This window comes from Epinephelus lanceolatus, chromosome 9, assembly GCF_041903045.1.
Source record: "Epinephelus lanceolatus isolate andai-2023 chromosome 9, ASM4190304v1, whole genome shotgun sequence".
NCBI lineage: Eukaryota > Metazoa > Chordata > Actinopteri > Perciformes > Serranidae > Epinephelus > Epinephelus lanceolatus.
The window spans coordinates 44470693-44490143 of NC_135742.1; the positions used below are offsets into that span (position 1 = coordinate 44470693).

At 42.3% G+C, this 19451-nt stretch overlaps 1 protein-coding gene across 1 annotated transcript; it reads right to left on the reverse strand.

The window, feature by feature from the left end:
• Positions 1-6411: 6411 nt before the first annotated feature.
• Positions 6412-16714, reverse strand: ccn1l2 (cellular communication network factor 1, like 2). Its single transcript, XM_033618500.2, has 5 exons — positions 16416-16714; positions 16060-16273; positions 9487-9840; positions 8322-8524; positions 6412-8054 (listed from the first exon to the last, which is right to left on the reverse strand). The coding sequence occupies exons 1-5, from the start codon at positions 16479-16481 to the stop codon at positions 7752-7754; spliced, it is 1140 nt and encodes a 379-aa protein (XP_033474391.2). The 5' UTR covers positions 16482-16714; the 3' UTR covers positions 6412-7751.
• Between the last annotated feature and the right edge of the window lie 2737 nt (positions 16715-19451).

A 19451-nucleotide genomic window follows, 5' to 3' on the forward strand; every position in this document is an offset into this window, starting at 1 on the left:
TTTTGGTGTTCAGTATAGACTTCTCTTTTGTTTTTGTTTTTCAGTACAGTATAGTAGACATGTATATGTTTATTTTTGATAATCTGCATGGAGCACAACCACCTCAAGGCCACAATACATCAGCTACACTGCCTGTTTCTCCCCTGTTTTTTTTTCGTTTGTTTGTTTATTTGTTTGTTTGTTTTTCCTCCTTCTTCTCCGCATGCACTGTCACTATATAACTCAGGACTTATGCACCTGCCCCCTCCCCCTTGCTTGTTTCCTTACTTTCCCCTTGACACACTTTGGTGTATCACGGCCCTCTCTGACTCATATTAGGAAGTTTTTCCAATAAAGGCTGTTAGGCTAGTCTCCAGGGAGGGTGGGTGACGGTCACAACCACGCATTATGGGTATAAAATACTTGACTGCAAGATTAACAGTGCATCAATCTTCACAAGAAGCTTACACCCTTTAGTGGCGCTAAGCTATGAAGACCAATGCAGACAAGTAGGGAAAAAAAAAAATCCCATCGATATCGAGGCAGAATTAATTCACAATGCTTTACGCCAGGAGAGGATTTTCAGACCCCATTTAGATGTGCTGTCATTCCCCAATGAATATCTGTTTGAACGGTACCGTTTTTTCATTAGGCTCAATCATTTACTGGCCACACATATCAAATCTGACACACCACGGACGTGCACTTTCATCAGAGCAAATGTTGTGCGGTGTATGTTTTTTTTTGTGAACGGTAGCTTTTTATTTGATATTGGTGGCCTACAGTACATATAGCCACTGAATGACTTTGTTTAATTAATCAAATATGGATAAAACTAAAGAAAAGTACAATCATGGCCAAGTAAAATTTGCCTTACCTGTTTGAATAATGTTTTTATTCAAAACCACTCCACCACTTTTTCACCTGTATGTACTTTTAATAAGTGTGGTTAAATGTAAATTAATGGCACAGGGCTCTCAAGTTTTGATGTCAGTACAGAGTGAGATTTTTGCTGGGTGGCAAAGGCATCAACCATCTATATGTGCTTAAAATAGCTGCTGAAATTAGCAAGAATTCTTTTTTAATATTTTTTGGGGGGTGCATTTTGCCTTAAATTGACAGTACAGTTAAGCGTGAAAGGGAGAGAGAGAGAGACAAAGGGAGTGACATGCAGCAAGGTGCCACAAGCCGGAGTCCTGTTGTGGTTGTGCACGTGCTTAACTCAAGGTGTACCTACTCAGAGTTGATTGAACTAATTAGCATCAGCTGTTCTGGAACCGGATACTCAGAGTTTCCCAGCTCAGGGTAAGTCAACTCAGAGTTCAGGATTAGACTCAGAGTTTGTTGAACCTCTTACCTGGAATACCCTTCTGCAAGGTACCCTGGGTACGTTGGTTGTTGACGTTCTGGGACACCGTGTAAAGTTCTGCCTGTTACATGCATTGTCTCCTTTAAATACACTTCCGTTTTTACAGGAAATTTAATTGATACATACAGTCTCTTTCAAAATAAATGCACTGCGTCGGCACAGCACCGTGAATTGGTGTTTTTTTTTTCCTTAAAGGGCCAGTGTGTAAAATGGGTTGAAAACCGTGACATCAGTGGTCAAATTCTAGATTGCAGGGCTCACTCGCTCACCCCTCCCATCGGGTAAATGACGGCGGCCTCGTAGGGACAAAAAGCCTTGCGCACGAGTTTTTCAGGAGTAGGTCTATCTAGCGACGAGGTGAATGTTTATTTAGAAATCTAAGCCATGTTACCATATTGTAATGAATCCCTCACGAGCAGGAGACCAGAGGAGCGTTCGGGAAAAAGGCCAGTTTATTTAAGCACTCCAAAAACTCTGGTAACACTCCAGGGGGTAAAAGACTCCGTCCCAAACTCTGTAAGTAACTTTTAACATAGCCCACATGAGTCTTTGTGACTCTTGACTCTTGTCCCCTAACTAACGCTTGTTTCTGTTTCACTAACGATATTTTCACACGATTAAGTCACATCCCGTTATTTCCCGTTATTTCCTCTGTAAACCTGTAAACATTACAGCAGCTTACAAGCATGCTGTGTCAATAAATCAGCTCAGACACTGTTAGAAATGTAGTATTTAGCCTAATAACATCATGCTACAGCAGTAATAACGTCAGCTTTATTCAAATGGCTCTAGCTCTCCCAGTAAATGTCATAAACTCTGGACACATTTTCCCTGTATGTTGACATGATAATGGCCGCATTCCCCAGATTGCTCTTAGCTTAAGAAGATCTTTCACTAAGGAGTTGTAAGATCGAGCTGACCCACTCTTAACAGTCTTCTTAGCGACCAAACGCTCACAGATCCAGCCGCAGCAGGCACATTAATATTACACTAAGCAAGGAGATATTAAAACAGTGCGTGCTGTATATATTTTGATCTATTTTATACTTAATTTATATTGTTTGGCGTTAATTGGTGACAGAAAAGAACAAATTTCATTCTTCAGGGAAACGTGTGTCCTTACTGTGCATATTGAATCTTGAATCTATGTTTTATGAAGACCCTGTGTGCGCTCAGAGCTGTGGCACAAGTTACGCACCGAAATCTGGTGGAAGAAAAATAATAATAAGACGAAAATTAAGTAGGCTGTGTGTGACTTAGCCTATGCGCTGATGAAGTGGTGGGTGATCGATGTGCCTGACATTGATTGATTTAGTTTCAGCACCGCGGTATTGGCCAGCTCCTGTTAAGAGTTTCTTAAAGTAAAATCTCAAGTAAAATCTTAAATGGATGCAGACAGTGAAAAGAAAGCAATAGCCTAATTTAAAAAGTTGCCTCTATTGAAAATGCATTTAATCTCTGATTTGAAAGCTATTTCTCAAGACAAGTTCTGTAATTACCTTGTCCGCTTTCATTCTGTTTATATCTTAACAGGAGCTGGCCACTACCGTGGTGCTGAAACTAAATCTATCGATGTCAGGCGCATTGATCACCCACAACTTCATCAGCGCGTAAGTCACACACAGCCTACTTATTTTTCGTCTTATTATTATTTTTCTTCCGTCAGATTTCGGTGTGTAACTTGTGCCACAGCTCTGAGCGCACACAGGGTCTTCATAAAACATAGATTCAAGATTCAATATGCGCAGTAAGGACATACGTTTCCCTGCAGAATGAAATTCGTTCTTTTCTGTCACCAATTAACGCCAAACAATATAAATCTGAAGTACAAAATAGATCAAAATATATACAGTGCGCACTGTTGTCCTTGCTTAGTGTAATACTCCGTCGTAATTTCCAATATATACACATTATAGCTAATAAAGATATGGGATATAGTCAAGATGGCACCACCGGAGTGGCAGCTGGTTACAGTACAATAGTTCCGACCCCCCTTCGTGGATGTGCAGTATGTGGTTCTGAGCTAAGCAGTGGCTAATGTGGCACCTTTCCTGATCTCATAATTACGAGATCCTTATCTCGTAATTACGAGATCCTGATCTCGTAATTATGAGATCTTTTCTCATAATTACGAGATCAGGATCTCATCAAATAAAATCTTTCTTCAGTCCTCCACCTCCCGTTAAATGGTCTCTAGCTCAGTCTCGTAGAAATTCCGTTTTTTGGTTCGTTTCTAACCCGTCGCCGTGACTCACACAACGAGAGAACACTCACATGCCGGCTTATTTATATGCAAATTGCATTCATGAGGTGATTTGCATGACCATTTATGGTTGAACTAGGGTGTGTAGAGGGCGGAATATGAGGCGGATCTGGGTGCGCACAACATTTATAAAGAGAACATTGCGTGCAAGTGTGCGTACGCACGGTTTTATAAATCAGATTATTTTTTGGCGCACGCCATTTTCAGCTTTTGGGCACATGTCAACTTTTAGTATGAATCCTAAGCACTCTTTTATAAATAAGTCCCCTGGTTTTGAAATGCGGCCCAGTTGAAATAGTAGCCTAATTGAATAGCCCTGCTGTAGTTTGTTGTTGTTCAAAGTTTATTAAGGATAACATTTTGTTTGTTAGCTATCTAACAACACATCAAAAATAGGCTAATTGTAAGCCAGTCTTGTTCAGTGAATCAGTTTATCATGTACGCTCAAAAAATATGTAGGCCTCATATTTAAGATTGTTTGCTTATAAATAAATAAACCTGGTTGTTCTATATTTAAAACACATTGGGTTTATTAGTGCTATTAAAGGAGCAATAAGCGAAATCGTTTCACCGCTAGGTTCGCTGTTGTGCACTGCCTGTAGAGTAAAACAAAGTGTGTCATGAGCCACTCCTCCCTCTACCTCTGCTCTCCAACAGCCCCCCCTCCCACCCGTCTAGTCTGTGCTGGCCAGTACCGCAGCACCTCCACAGACTATCACATCCAGACGGTCCAGCTTCACTCAGCTGCCTGATATACCCGCTGCTTCTTCCCACATTAACCTGAATAACAAACCAGGGCTCGGTGCTCCGGTTGGATCCAAATGGAGAGCCGCTTGCTGGGAAGCTAGCGGAGGCTAACTGGCTGTGTTAGCAGCTGAGTGAAGTGGAGCATGAGGAGGAAGCACCGGTTAGCCCCCGCTTTCACTGCAAGCAGATTCACAGGGGCGAGGAAATAAAACCTAAACAGCCAACTTAGTTTGGCTTAGTTTAGCAGTTAGCAATGTCTTTCACTCACTCTCGGTCTCTGCTGTGTTTAGCTATTTCCCTGCTTTCCTGTTAGCGTTAGCACTACTCAGTTGCCACGCTAACGCTCCAACTGAGCTGGGAGCCGGGCTCACGGTCTCATGGATAAGAGTTGGAATGTTAGTATGGCAGCCCATTAGTGCTAACGTCCCCATGCTTCTCTGCCAGGCTCAGTGAGTCGGAGCCGAGAAGCGTGGGGACATTAGCGTTAGCAGTAGTCGGCTGCCATGCTAACGTTCCGGGAGCCTGCTTCTCGGCTCCGGTGAGCTCTAGCGTGGGGACGTTAGCGTTAGCACTAGTCGGCTGCCATGCTAACGTTCCGGGAGCCTGCTTAAGCCTGGGGACATTAACGTTAGCACTAGTCGGCTGCCATGCTAATGTTCCAACTCTTCTCCGTGAGCTCACGGAGGAGAGAGGAATGTTAGCGTTAGCTCCCAGAGTTAGCACTAGAGCTACTACGGCTACTGGAGTAGCTTGCAGCTATGGAGCGCTTCTACCAGCTCTTCTAGTCACTGAGCCTCACCTCCATCTCAGCACATATATTGCATTTATTACAGGTACCATCATCATTGAAGTAGGCAGGGGAATAGCTAAACACAGCCGCCAGGCTGCCCGCCGGGCTACATTTTACAATGCTTATGTTAGCTGAGCTGCTGGGCTACTCACCTAACACAACCGAAATGCCTGACCCATTGCTGGGACCGAGCCGCTAATAACTCAAGCTCCGGACATTAACCCATGCTACGATTGTAACATTAAATTTAATTGAATCGACATAGCGACATGTGCCTAACGTTACTGTAACACTAATTAAAACAGACATTTGACTTTATGTTGTGGCCCATCAATATACAACAAACGCATACTAGACAGGCTGATTAGTTCCAGGGCATAAAATATGCCATAGCCATACTGCTAATGCCAGGTGATCTGAGAGAGCAGCAGCCCTTATGCCTCTCCCATTGTCATAGTCACTTGCTACTTCGCCTCACATCGCCTGTGTCTCAGCCAAAAAGTTGCACATGAACACACCATAAAGACTATAAAGTGGATAAAGACAAACAATCTTACCCAATGTAAGAAGTTTGTTTTTAACTCACTCCCTTTTGAATTTAGCTCTTTATTTACTTCACTCACTTACATTTATTTTCTGAGCTGTACTGTAAATCAGAGTGATTTCATGTACCGATGGGCTCCACCGTTGCCACCACAGATTCAACTTGCTGAATAGGCCAAAAAAAATAAATAAATAAATAAAAAAAAGCTGACAGGGGTCTACAAGGGCCAACAGTGCAGAACACATCGCACCAACTGGGGTGACGGACTCACCATCGGCCCAACGTTGACTATTGGCTGACTGTTGACTTGGCATGTCGGGCCCTTAGGCTCATTTTAATTTTCTCACTTCACTCCAAACCCCAGCAGCTATAGCCTGAAAACTAGTAAGAAAATTCACAAAATATTATATAACACAATGGGTAAAAAAACAACAACAATCAAATCAGTTAGTCCCAAACTTTGCTCCCTCTGGTACATGCTGACTGTTGCAGTTTGATATAATGATTTAAGCAGCGACTGGTTAGAGAAGCTGGTTTGTGAACTAAATGTGGAAATCTCCTATTTTATAGTGATTGGTTGTCCAGTACCCTCTGGTTGGTCTATTCCCAAAGTGGACTTTCCAGTGAGTTACCCACAACACTAAAACAAATACTAAAAGTGCAACAACTGCAACACTTCTTTATACATTTATTTAAATCATTAGCCAAACAATAAGACACTAGGTCGATAAGTTTTTATTTGATGTGCAGGAGTTTACAGACAACAACATCCGATTAACATGTGTCGCATGTCTTAAATATATACCATCTTTTTATTACTTAAAATAAAGCATTGTATGTACACTGTGAAGGACACACACTAAAAAACAAACTCACACCCCGAAAAATGAGGTGATCCTAGAAATAACCACTCCACAGCTAAGAGTGAAATATGTATACTCATGCTTTCATGTATATACTGTAGAATCATGAGCACATTCTCTGTAAATTCTCACTTGTAGAAGTTCCTCATTATTCAAACATGCAAATACACACACACACACACACACACACACACACCCAGACACACACACACAGACAATCAATGCCACAACCAGTACATGTGTAGGAAATGCTGTATCACAAAGGACGGGCAATAAAGAACACATAGCCCTCATTGTCATTGATGATGAATATGTCTTTTGTCATCTTTCTTCCTTATTGCTGAAAATGCATGTCATAGTTCCCATCATTTCTCTTAAATGTTCTCAATTACTGGTCTAACAAATCTTTTGTGAATGACAAATTGTCACATTGCCCTCTGTGGAGAGGACACAACATAACTATTACATAAAAGGAGTTTCAGTGAAAGCTCTCTGCCAGTGCTTGAACACAGCAGCAAACTGCAGTGTGTTGTCCTTAGTGCTGCCTGGTACAAGAGAAGTAACACTCTTCTAGCGTTAACAAACTGATGTAATTTAAAGTGCAGGCGAGTGTATTGCCTATTTGGGGGGAGGGTGTGCTGACAGAGAGTAAGGTGGTGGGTTCAAGGAGGGAGAGGTGCAGAGTCTTTGTACAGCATGCCAGGTAAGGATGTATTATTGGATCTGGATACCAAGATGGCGCTTATTCAGTCCAATTGCCTTGCTGCATGCATACATCAAAAATATTTCTAGCTTGCAGGGTATGCGGCCCACTGAGTCTGCGCAGTAGTGTGTTTTTGCTGGCTATGCCCATCAGTTTCCGCTCAGCCCATAGACTTTACATTGTGATGAAATCACAGACTTTTAAATAGTTCTTCCTGGCTGGTGGAAATTTTTATACATATATACCTTCATGGATCAAAAACTCATAATAGAAAGAGTCATAAGTGGCCTTGTTTGCAGTTTGAGGTGTCCTGTCAACAGTTTTCCAGACTTCTCCCAAATAATGGTGGTCAGTGGAGAAAATTATGTTTTGGGTGGCAGGAGATTTTTTTGCTGCAATACTGTGAGTGGCCACTGGGAAAAATTGGAATCAAGGCTGAGCAGCGTTCCTGGGAGCCGGGTGCCAGCTCAGGACTGGGCATGACGAGTCAGCCTCAGTGTCTGAAGGTGTGGATGTCATTGTGAAGTGTGACTGAAGGGCTGGAGGGCCTGCTGTGTACACAACACCTTGTATTGCAGCTGCAGCGCTGGATCCACATCATGTTCCTGTAGAAGCTCTCTCCATCAGGGCAGTGGAAGTGGAGCAATACAGTGCGGGAGAGGGAGGGTGTGCAGCAGCGGTCATCGGTGCAAGCCCCACAGGTACGAGGGCGGTACTGCTGTGTTGTCGAGCATCCGGCGAAGGTGATTCTGACCGGTTCCTGGGGGCGGACAGTTCGCTGACACTTCTTCCCTTTCTGGATGACAGAAACAGAGCCACCATCAAAACAACATCATGAAACTCCTGTTTAGTTTTTATCAAGGAGCAATGCAGCATTTGATGATTTCACTTTGCATTTTCCATACTATGTTAGAATTCCAAAGGACTGATAAATATAGCATCATCATCTCAAGGCTGACTCACCACCAGTACTGGACTGTTCAAAGAAATTGAGATGAGCTCGTAATGCAATATCCTTTACATCCCACTAGTATTTTATGTTTATCTCCTTTTTTTAGCATACCTTGCTAGCTACAGGGAGCTGCAGCCCACATTGCCAGATCTGGCACAGTCTGGTTTCTCTGACCAGTCGACAGTCTGGGTTATTATTGGTCACTCGACTTGAAATGCCCATTCCACATGTGGTGGAACACTCAGTCCACTCTGTAGTTTGTGGGAAACAGCTGGATTTAAGTAACACCTCAGACATGGGGATGGAGACCATTTCTGAAACAACAAAAAACAAAGGCAATGAGTTACAAGCATACTATATAGTGTGTTTGTTAAATTAAAAAAAAAATGTCATGCATTTTCAAAGCTCATGAGATATTTTTTGCCCCAGCACTGAAAGAACCTGAGGATAGAGGTGTCAGTTGGTTGTTTTGTTTTCCCACACTTGGGTCCTGAGGAGGATATCTCAACAACTAAAGGACAAATTTTCATGAAATTAGTTGTGGACAATTATATTCACCATAGGATGAATCACAAAGATTTTGGCAACCACATGACCTTAACTGTACTGTTAATACCAGGTCAAAATCTTCACTTCTACAGTAGAAATTACTTACCCTTCTGTGTTGAGTTTGCATGTTCTCCCTGTGTCAGCGTGGGTTTTCTCCAGGCACTCCAGCTTCCTCCCACAGTTCATTGACATGCAGGTTGGGGATCAGTTAATTGGTGACTCTTAATTGCCCGTAGGTGTGAATGTGAGTGTGACTGGTTGTCTGTCTCTATGTGTCAGCCCTGTGATAGTCTGGTGACCTGTCCAGGGTGTACTAAAAATATCAGCTTTGTATAATAATGATTATATTATGATTATTATTATTTAATTTCATTTTAAGTCATAAGTTAAGCCAAAAAAAATCTCTGAACTGGAAACTGAAATGAATATATATCTGTATACATTTCTGATGGAATGTTAGAGTAATGACGTGGTAAATCATGTAATTACAGCTAAATTCAATTGTTTGTCAGAAGCTAAATATCTCTCTGACACCAGTTCAAGATGGATTCCAAAGCAGTTTTCACAGGATTTGTTTAACCATACTGTGGAAAATGTTGTGTTGAGTGATTCTGACATGGTTTGGCCCATCTCATGCACATCGACATGAAAAATTCTCCTTCAGACCATATTTTGGGATGGTGGTGGGCACCAAAAAAGCATCGCTGGGATACACTGTGATGTTTACCTCTGAACGTGGCCCCTCTGGTGGCAGCTGGGTGTGGCTGGGCCTGCAGCAGGGCACTGATGTGGTTCGGAAGGAGTTGTCTGTCTGACAGGAAGGTGTGTGTCAGCTTGTCTGGCTCCTCACTGATGTGGTTGTCGTCGTCACACACCCATTCCTCACAGCAGCTGCCCTCTGGCCTGGCAAGCCGGGGCCGCGAGCAGCGCCAGTCGGGCAGGGGCACTTGGTGAGGACAGAGGGGCATGCAGCCCACCACCCTGTCCATACAAGTGCACTGGTGCTGGCAGTTGGGCTGGAAGTCCTCTCCGTGCTGGTACACCTGCCCGTTGAACTCGCAGGGCAAACCCTGGGCCTCAGCTGTTAACATGCATATACAAAACATAGAAACACAGCTGTAAAAAGAGACCTGTGGACTTCATAGAGGAACACAGTTGAAAAACTGTGTTTGTACACAAACACAACACAGCCTGAATCAAACTGAGAAAATAAATATATTTCTAAAGAGGAATATTTCATGATTTCATGCTTTTTGAGCAATTTAAGGAAATACACCAGGAATCTGTGCAATAGAAATATCCTTCCTGTCAGTCCCTACTGTAATCAAACTCCAAAACCCTTGGACGAGACACTTCCCATGATGCAAATTCATTCACTGCACCTCTTATTCGACCCTCCCTGGCTGGAAAACGCCCACATCTTTTAAAATTTACACCTCCAGTTTATCACACAGATTTTCTGGTTAAGTTTTGTTTTCTCCAGAATAACCCTGATGACGTCACTGGGATTATTTTCACTGACTGCTCCTGGAGACCTTAACATCTGTTTCCAAAGGCTAAGTAGTGCTTCCCAGTAGTAGTGAACTGATTGTCATATGTTAAATCCAATCCAATCCAATCCAATCCGAGTGTTCCTTAAGGGGAAAGATTTTTTGAAGTGGGTTTGTATGGGGCACTTAACCATAGTCAATGTATAACCTACAGTAGACGTCTGTCAGTACACCCCCAGTTTGTAAAAGTGCTGGTGTCCAACAAAGAAGCTACACAATGCACTGCTGTGGTGGGGTCAGCAACAAAACATAATTCAGCCATCTAAAAAAATCCTGTCCAAAAAAAATCAATATCAGTTTAATTGTACGTTATATTGACAGTATTTTTTACTGCTCTGTCTTCCCACCAGACAGCCCTTTCTGACAGGGGACGGCTTCAGTTTCCCATCTATGCTCTTGTCAAAGCCACCAGACTCCACTGACAAAAACAGTCATTTGAGAATGCTGAACATGGGAGCTGCTTGTCTTGCACTGCCTCAATCAGGTATTTACTCATTGTCATTGTGTGACTTTGGTGAACCCAAACTAAACCTTATAAATGCCAAAGCCACACAATAACACAAACAAAATAATAAAAGAGGCAGTAATAGACCAGCAGCTCCTGTGTTAAATGTTAAATCAGTGTTTCTCTCAGTAGAGTCTGGCTGTGAATAGAACAATGAAACAGCTTCATTTTTTTCAGTTAGAGATTACTGTCTGACATTAAGGTAAAGCAGCGAAAATACTCTCAATATAGCATACACTTAAACTGCTATTAATTTTCTTAGGTGGGACATTTTTAGGTGGCTAAAATACGTTTTGCTGCTGCTGTCCGCAGCAGTACATTGTGTTTCAAATAATTTATTTGAAGCATTCATGGAGGTATCACAACATTTGTACATAATTTAAAGTGGCTTTACATCACATTCTTTCACGTCAGAGCGCAACATCCGCTGCCAACCTCAAATAAGACTGCTTTTGCCATGCTTCTTCTTTTTTTTTTTTCCCTTCCCTGTACAAACAAACAAACACAAGAGGACGATAAGGAAACATTAATTGGTGATACTTGTATGTCACCTAAAAAATGTCCTTGCAAACAAGCAAAACAGAAACACAAAACAACAACAACATCATAAAAGGAAAATACACCAAAAAGCAGACCCACAGGTCATAACAAACTTCATTCACACCCCTATCGGCCCCACCCACCCCTCCCCACCCTGTCTCAGACTAGAGTTAAAATTTGTTTTCCTTTTTATTTCCTGTAAGGTATGAGATTAAAGGTTGCCAGATTTCTTCAAATTCATTTTGTTTATCTTTAATAATAAATCGGTGTATCGGTCAGTTCTGTGAGCCATAACTTCAATGTTGAGGCAGCTTCCTTTTTCCAGTACAACAAGAGCCGTTTCTTTATTTTTCCTAGTTTAAAGTATTTTGATATCTGTTTCCAGGTCTTCTAGGACTGTATTATGTATCATGGGATTATATTTATAATATGTTTTATCAAGAGGAACTGGAGATAGAATAACTGCACCGACAGAGTATGGCAGACAGTCCTCTCCCTCCATCTTCAGTTGCTCTGAAAGCAGAGCAGTATCATCTAACCAAGATGCAATAAGACGGATAATTGAAGCCCAGTAATAATGCATAAAATTAGGCAGAGCATGTCCTCCATGGAGCTTATGCTTCCAGAGATATTCTTTCTTAATTCTATGGGATTTATAGTTCCATATGAAGGGAAGAATTATTGTATCTAGCCTCTTAAAGAAAGATTTGGTTAAAAAAATTTGGTATGTTTTGGAGGAGATAAATTAGTTGTGGAAGAAAAACCATCTTAATTGTATTTATCCTCCCTACTAATGAAATTGGAAGTGTCCTCCAAAACTGAATACTGTCCTTAAGTTTATCTATTAACGGAAGAAGGTTCACCTTAAATAATGAATCATACTCTTTAGTAATCACAATTCCCAAGTAAGTGAATTTTCCTGTTGTTATTTTAAATGGAAGTGATTCGAGCCAACCATAATCCTCCATTTGTATAGGCATCAGCAAACTTTTACATCAATTAACTCTATATCCAGAAAAGTTACCAAATTAATTAATTACGGATAATGTTGAGTGTATTGTAGTTTTCGGTTGAGATACATATAACAAAATATCATCCGCGAATAGTGATATCTTGTTTACAGTATGTTCCGTGTCATAACCATGTATATCTGGATGGCATCGAATGGTCTCTGCAAGCGGCTCCATCACTAAAGCAAATAATGAAGGGCTAAGTGCACACCCCTGTCCAGTACCTCTACATAATTTAAACTGAGCAGATAATGTCTGATTTGTCAGTATCCTTACAGTGGGATTACTATACAGTAACTTATCCATCCATCAACACACAAAGTCTTGAGCTAAAGTTTTAGTTAGAATGTTCTGGTCCATGTTCAATAAAAAGCTGGATCTATAAGAGCCAACTTCTTCAAATTTTTTTCCTTTTTTTTTTGGTAAGAGAGTTATAATAGCTTCATTCAGGGTTTGCGGCATTACACCGTCCTTAAATGCCTGTTTATACATTCTAAGCAAATAGGGGGCGAGTCGCCCACTAAACTTCTTATAAAACTCATTCCCTAGTCCATCCGGACCTGGACTTTTCCCATTTGACTGAGTCAATTGATTTTATAAGTTCTTCACAAGTAATCTCCCCATTTAAACAACTACGATCATTATCGTCTAATTCTGATAGTTTGCATGAATCTAGAAAGTTCTGCATATCGCCTGCTCGCGTGTTAAATCCAGATGTATAACCCCTTGTAGAACTGTTTAAAATCTACTGTTTATGTCTTTATGTGATGTGTGGAGTATACCGTTTTCAGATTTAATTCTATGGATGGTTCTATCATTTTCTATTTTACGAAGCTGCCTTGCCAACAATTTTTGAGGTTTATCTCCAAATTCAAAGTATTTTTGCTTCATAAAGATACAGGTTTTACAGATTTTTTGTGATAATAACTGATTGAGTTTATACTTGAGGGATGAAATTGCATTGTATTTTTCTGGAGACGGTTGTTGAGCATTATCTGCATCCATTTTCCTTATTTGATTGTCCAACTCCAATTGCTCAGCATTGTCACATTTTCTCTGAAAGGACTGAAAGGAAATTATACACCCCCTCACATACGCTTTGAAGGTTTCCCATAACAGTGTAAGAGAAATGTCATTGTTATCATTACTTTCAAAAAATAGTGATATATGTGATTCTAGATATTTGCAGAAGCTTTGATTATTGAGAAGGTGAGAGTCAAATCTCCATTTCCTTTTTTCTCCCACTGATTCATATTTTTTCATAGAAAATGAGACTGGAGCATGATCTGAAATAATGATATTGTGAAACTTTATATTGTGGATATGTGGCAGTATTTTCCCATCTACCAAGAAATAAGCGATCCTAGAATAAGCATTATGCAATTTGGAATGGTGACTCAGTTGAGAGATTTTGAGCACCTTGAATATATTATGCAATATTTCATAGGCTGACCAAACGTCTTCTTTTGCCCGGAAATGTCCACTTTTCACGTCCTGTCCGGGGCATCCGGGGGGTGTTTATAAATTGATGATAATGCCCGGTTTTCCTTGTGCGTGTGTGTGTGTTAGAGTGCAGCACGGGCCGCATATTTCTGTCCAAACCCGACAGTCATTCTGTTTTGTTATGTCCGAAACCGAACCGAGCCCGACATTATTTAATGACCAAAGCACTGAGTTTGTGTCACACAGTTGTTATGGTTACAGGCTATTTAACAGGCTGGGTGTGTGCCATGGGTGCTCCGCGGAGAGGGAGACCTCCATGTTTGAGACGGGAGCGGGCGGCGGGAGGTCCAAGGCTTCCAGCGAGGGGAGAGGGAGAAATATAACAAATAGGGATGTCCCGATCACATTTTTTTGCCCCCGAGTCCGAGTCCAAGTCATTTGATTTTGAGTATCTGCCGATACCGAGTCCCAATCTGATACTTTGGCAATGCAGTAAAATTTTTTACTGTAGATTAACTGTATCATCCCACTATTTTTCTGTTCTTTGTGCTCTACTAGGGATGTAACAATATCACAATCTCACAATATTACAATACTGTACCCCAATAACAAGCCCATGACATTTATTGCAGTATTGTAAGACATGTCATGATATCAAAACCTCACTATATGATAATAGTACAGTAGCTCCACGGTATAATATTAATTCCATTATCCATTAGTCAACAACAAGAACATTTGGTCAAAAATAAAATAGCTTATCATGCCTTTCTCAATCACCAGCCTCTTTCCCTTTATCCCTCCCTCACCTGCCTGTCTGCCCCCACCTCACTCACACACACACACACCCCCCCCCCCCACCCCACCTCGCTCCTTCTCCCTCCCTCATTCCCTCCCTCCCTCCCCCAGCTCACTTCACTCCTTCTCCCTCTCTAACTGTAAATAAATACCTGGTTCTGTATCTGCCGTCACACAACAGTGTAAGAAGTTTAACGATGTCCGCGACATCTGCGCAGTCTGTCCGTGTGTCTGTCTCACGTGCGTTACGTCTGACTCGCTCTCAGTAGAAGCTGCAGTGACTGTTGTTGCTGCTGGGGTCTGTAGCGCTCAAACATCAACAACAACAGCTGCTTGGAAGTCAGCAGTGAAACAATTCAGCCACACTAAACAGTCAGCTGACACGGTGACACGGACGATCGTCTCTCACACTCTCGCAAGCGCCGTCATTTCATATCGTTACATGTCCGCGACGACGCAGCCACACACACACGGACGTTCACGAAAAACAAGCGTGTTGCACCGAAGGCGCGCCGCTGGCGTCGCTTTGGGTTATGAGCGCACATGACGCACGTCTACAGTAAAAGTAATGGGTTTGAGAGTGCAAAAGAGCTACATCTGAACGCCCCCCATGCGGCCCGTCTTGCTTTAGACAAATAGGGAAAACCCTGACATGTATCTGATATGTCATAGGCCTATATCCGATCCCTGATCGGGATGTAACTTCCGATTCCGATTGAGTCTGAAACCACGTGATCGGCCCCGATTTCCGATCACGTGATCGGATCGGGACATGCCTAATAACAAAGTAAGATAAAATAGGAAAAACCTGTTTCCCTCTTTTATTTTATTTTCAGCGTTTAATCAAGGCGGAGGCGGGAGGTCCGAGGCTTCGAGGCAATGTGTGTGTGTGTGTTCTGTTCAGGTGTTGTCACGTAAATAACAGTCCCCAAGCAATAAACAGGACAGACAATAGGATTTTATTTATTTTTACACTACATTTTCACTGAAAGCTGACTGAATCCAACCCGAGCCCGAATACAATTTATACATTTTTGACCGAACCCACCGTCGGGCTCGGATCGGGTAGCCACACTCTAGTGTGTGTATGTGTCCCCTATCTATCGGGACCTATCTGAATTTCTGTCTTTGAGAGATATTATTTTGTAATATAACTTGATTTTCTATCCATACATATAAACTTTAAATATATTAAAATTATAAGGCATCTTTGAGTAAACTGCAAGTATCATTTAAGTAGGCTATTTCGTGGCCGGGCTGAGTGTCCTCTTTTTTGGAAAACAAAATATGGTCACCCTAATATTTCATAAGACACAAATACGCAAAAACATTAAATAATTGCTGCTTCATTACAACATCTACATATGGGCATGAAGTCCATAGCTGTTTTTTTTTTTTGTTGTTTTCATTTTAGTTTAACAGTGTGCCTCACTCAGTCCAGCCGTGGCCCTCACCTCGACACAGTCCTCGCTCAGGGTCTCCTCCAGCCCCCAGATGGCAGCGTAGCTCCTTGATGTGATCACAAGGTTCAGTGGCACTGCAGTCCTCATTAAACTGCCGAGCACAAACGTTACAGCAGCCACAGTGGTCGGTCACCCAGCTGACGCCTGGTGGGCATGGCTGGGGCGAGGTGCTGCAGGAACACTCAGAAGGGCACTTATTCTCTGCCTGGGGAAATGGGTCAGAGGTCAGCTCAGGATGTGTCACAATGGGTGGATCCGATTTTAAAATTCAAATTCAAATCAACAGGAAATTTCAGAAACAGAGGAGAAGGTTTAAAAGTAAATGGCCACAAGTCACAGCAACTCACCATTACTGTAGCACTGCCAAGCACAAACAGGGTGGAAATGATGTGGTGCAGAACAGGGCAAAGCATCCTGATTACAGCAGATGAACAAAAAGAGAAACTGGTAAACCCTCTAAAGGAATAAAGAATTGTAGAAGTAAGAAGTTGTTTAGATCATTCATCCAGAGTCCCTAAAGATAGGAAGTCTTGTCAGCTCCAGGATAAAATCCACAGTTCAGAGTCTGCGCACAGAGAGGTACACCCTTCTGCTCTCTTGCTCTCCTACAGTGTCTTGTTGTCAGCACAGATCGACACAGCTCAGCTCCACTTCATAGAGAGGTCTCCCTGTGTGCGACCTGTACTTATAGACACATATGTCCCCGCCCCGCTGTGATATCATAGACTCTCCTCTCAAGACAAGGGGAGAGTGTCCACAGGGAGGTGGTGGAGGTTCTGTTGGTGTGAAATATTGATATAGACATGCTCAAATCACTGTGTTATTGTGGACATGTGGCCTCAGGGATGTCAAGGTGTCAAAATGAATGCAAGAGACTAATCTTTGGTGGTAGTGACTGGTATACCCAGGCAACCAAACACTGATTAGAATGTATTACACATACCTAGGTCAGGTCATATTTGACAGATGTCTGCATGAAAGAAGAAAATAATGGTGGGACAGGTGTAATGGAAAACTTGAGTAAGGAATCCCACTCCATCGTGGAGTCTTGAACAAGGGGAGTGGTGATGTGGAGAAAATCCCTGTGAACAATGCTTTCACCAGCCTTGGCCCACCAGCCAGGTTCTGCCTTTCACTGCAGTGTGCTGTGGGACACTGCTCAGGACATCCTGTGTTCTCTCCATCTCTTTCCGAATGGGCCACATTCCAGGAAATACAAGCCTGTCCTCAGTTTCCCATGATTGGTAGGAAAATATCTGCTTTCCCATTGTCATCCCAGGGGCACGTAAAAAGTGAGCAGGAAGGTCCTCACATTAAGCGTTGGCTCAGGCTGTCATGAAACATGGGAAATGTAATTTGGCACATTGGATACCAAAAAACATGTCTGCTGAGAGAAACTACTGAGACATCATCTGTGTGTGTCAAAATGGATGTAACCAGTGATAATAACATAAGATTATGGATATGATGCAGCAATTATGCATCAGGTAAGTACAAAGGACTGACCAGCTCTGGATTTCTGTGGGACCTTGACCAGGGTGAACTGTAGTATAATATGTAGGCAGGCATGACTGCAGGGGATGATTACCAGCCTGAGGGTTAGAAACATCTAGAAGAGCACCAAATGATTAAAACACAAGAAAAAATTAAAAGAAATATTTTTGTTACACAGAAGACTTCTCGTCCACGTTGGTTCAGTAGCCATTCTAGAGAAAGCTTAGACATAGATGAGAAGTCCCTCAAGAGGCCAGAAAAAATGGAAATTCGAAAATCCACATCATCATTATCATCTGGGCCACGTTATCTATGGAGGAAGGTCATGTGATGATGTGAAGGTCCTACTCATGGACTGTTAAAATAATGGACATAGCCATTGTGACGTCACCCATTAATTTATGGACTCCAGGCATTTGAGCCACTGCCATCCTGGTTTTTGGGAGCCACAAGTGACCATATTTGGGCGAGAGGGTGGAGCTGTGGAGGAGCAAGGGGTGGATCTGACTGAGAAGCTGAGGACACTATTGACAGCCTGTCAAGAATAGCTCACCCTTAATTATGCGTAACTTAAAGCCTTAATAAAATAAAAAAGGTGAGTTATATGTGTGTATATATATATATATAGTACAGGCCAAAAGTTTGGACACACCTTCTCATTCAATGCGTTTTCTTTATTTTCATGACTATTTACATTGTAGATTCTCACTGAAGGCATCAAAACTATGAATGAACACATGTGGAGTTATGTACTTAACAAAAAAAGGTGAAATAACTGAAAACATGTTTTATATTCTAGTTTCTTCAAAATAGCCACCCTTTGCTCTGATTACTGCTTTGCACACTCTTGGCATTCTCTCCATGAGCTTCAAGAGGTAGTCACCTGAAATGGTTTCCACTTCACAGGTGTGCCTTATCAGGGTTAATTAGTGGAATTTCTTGCTTTATCAATGGGGTTGGGACCATCAGTTGTATTGTGCAGAAGTCAGGTTAATACACAGCCGACAGCCCTATTGGACAACTGTTAAAATTCATATTATGGCAAGAACCAATCAGCTAACTAAAGAAAAACAAGTGGCCATCATTACTTTAAGAAATGAAGGTCAGTCAGTCTGGAAAATTGCAAAAACTTTAAATGTGTCCCCAAGTGGAGTCGCAAAAACCATCAAGCGCTACAACGAAACTGGCACACATGAGGACCGACCCAGGAAAGGAAGACCAAGAGTCACCTCTGCTTCTGAGGATAAGTTCATCCAAGTCACCAGCCTCAGAAATCGCAAGTTAACAGCAGCTCAGATCAGAGACCAGATGAATGCCACACAGAGTTCTAGCAGCAGACCCATCTCTAGAACAACTGTTAAGAGGAGACTGCGCGAATCAGGCCTTCATGGTCAAATAGCTGCTAGGAAGCCACTGCTAAGGAGAGGCAACAAGCAGAAGAGATTTGTTTGGGCCAAGAAACACAAGGAATGGACATTAGACCAGTGGAAATCTGTGCTTTGGTCTGATGAGTCCAAATTTGAGATCTTTGGTTCCAACCGCCGTGTCTTTGTGAGACGCAGAAAAGGTGAACGGATGGATTCCACATGCCTGGTTCCCACTGTGAAGCATGGAGGAGGAGGTGTGATGGTGTGGGGGTGTTTTGCTGGTGACACTGTTGGGGATTTATTCAAAATTGAAGACACCCTGAACCAGCATGGCTACCACAGCATCCTGCAGCGACATGCCATCCCATCCGGTTTGCGTTTAGTTGGACGATCATTTATTTTTCAACAGGACAATGACCCCAAACACACCTCCAGGCTGTGTAAGGGCTATTTGACCAAGGAGGAGAGTGATGGAGTGCTGCGGCAGATGACCTGGCCTCCACAGTCACCGGACCTGAACCC

Bases quoted from the DNA above. Each gene is read 5' to 3' on its own strand.
- ccn1l2 (XM_033618500.2), bottom strand. From the start codon at position 16,481: ATGCTTTGCCCTGTTCTGCACCACATCATTTCCACCCTGTTTGTGCTT. The intron at 16,274-16,415 runs GTGAGTTGCTGT...CCATTTCCCCAG, and splicing joins TTGGCAGTGCTACAGTAATG to GCAGAGAATAAGTGCCCTTC. The intron at 8,055-8,321 runs GTATGCTAAAAA...TCTGTCATCCAG, and splicing joins AGCTCCCTGTAGCTAGCAAG to AAAGGGAAGAAGTGTCAGCG.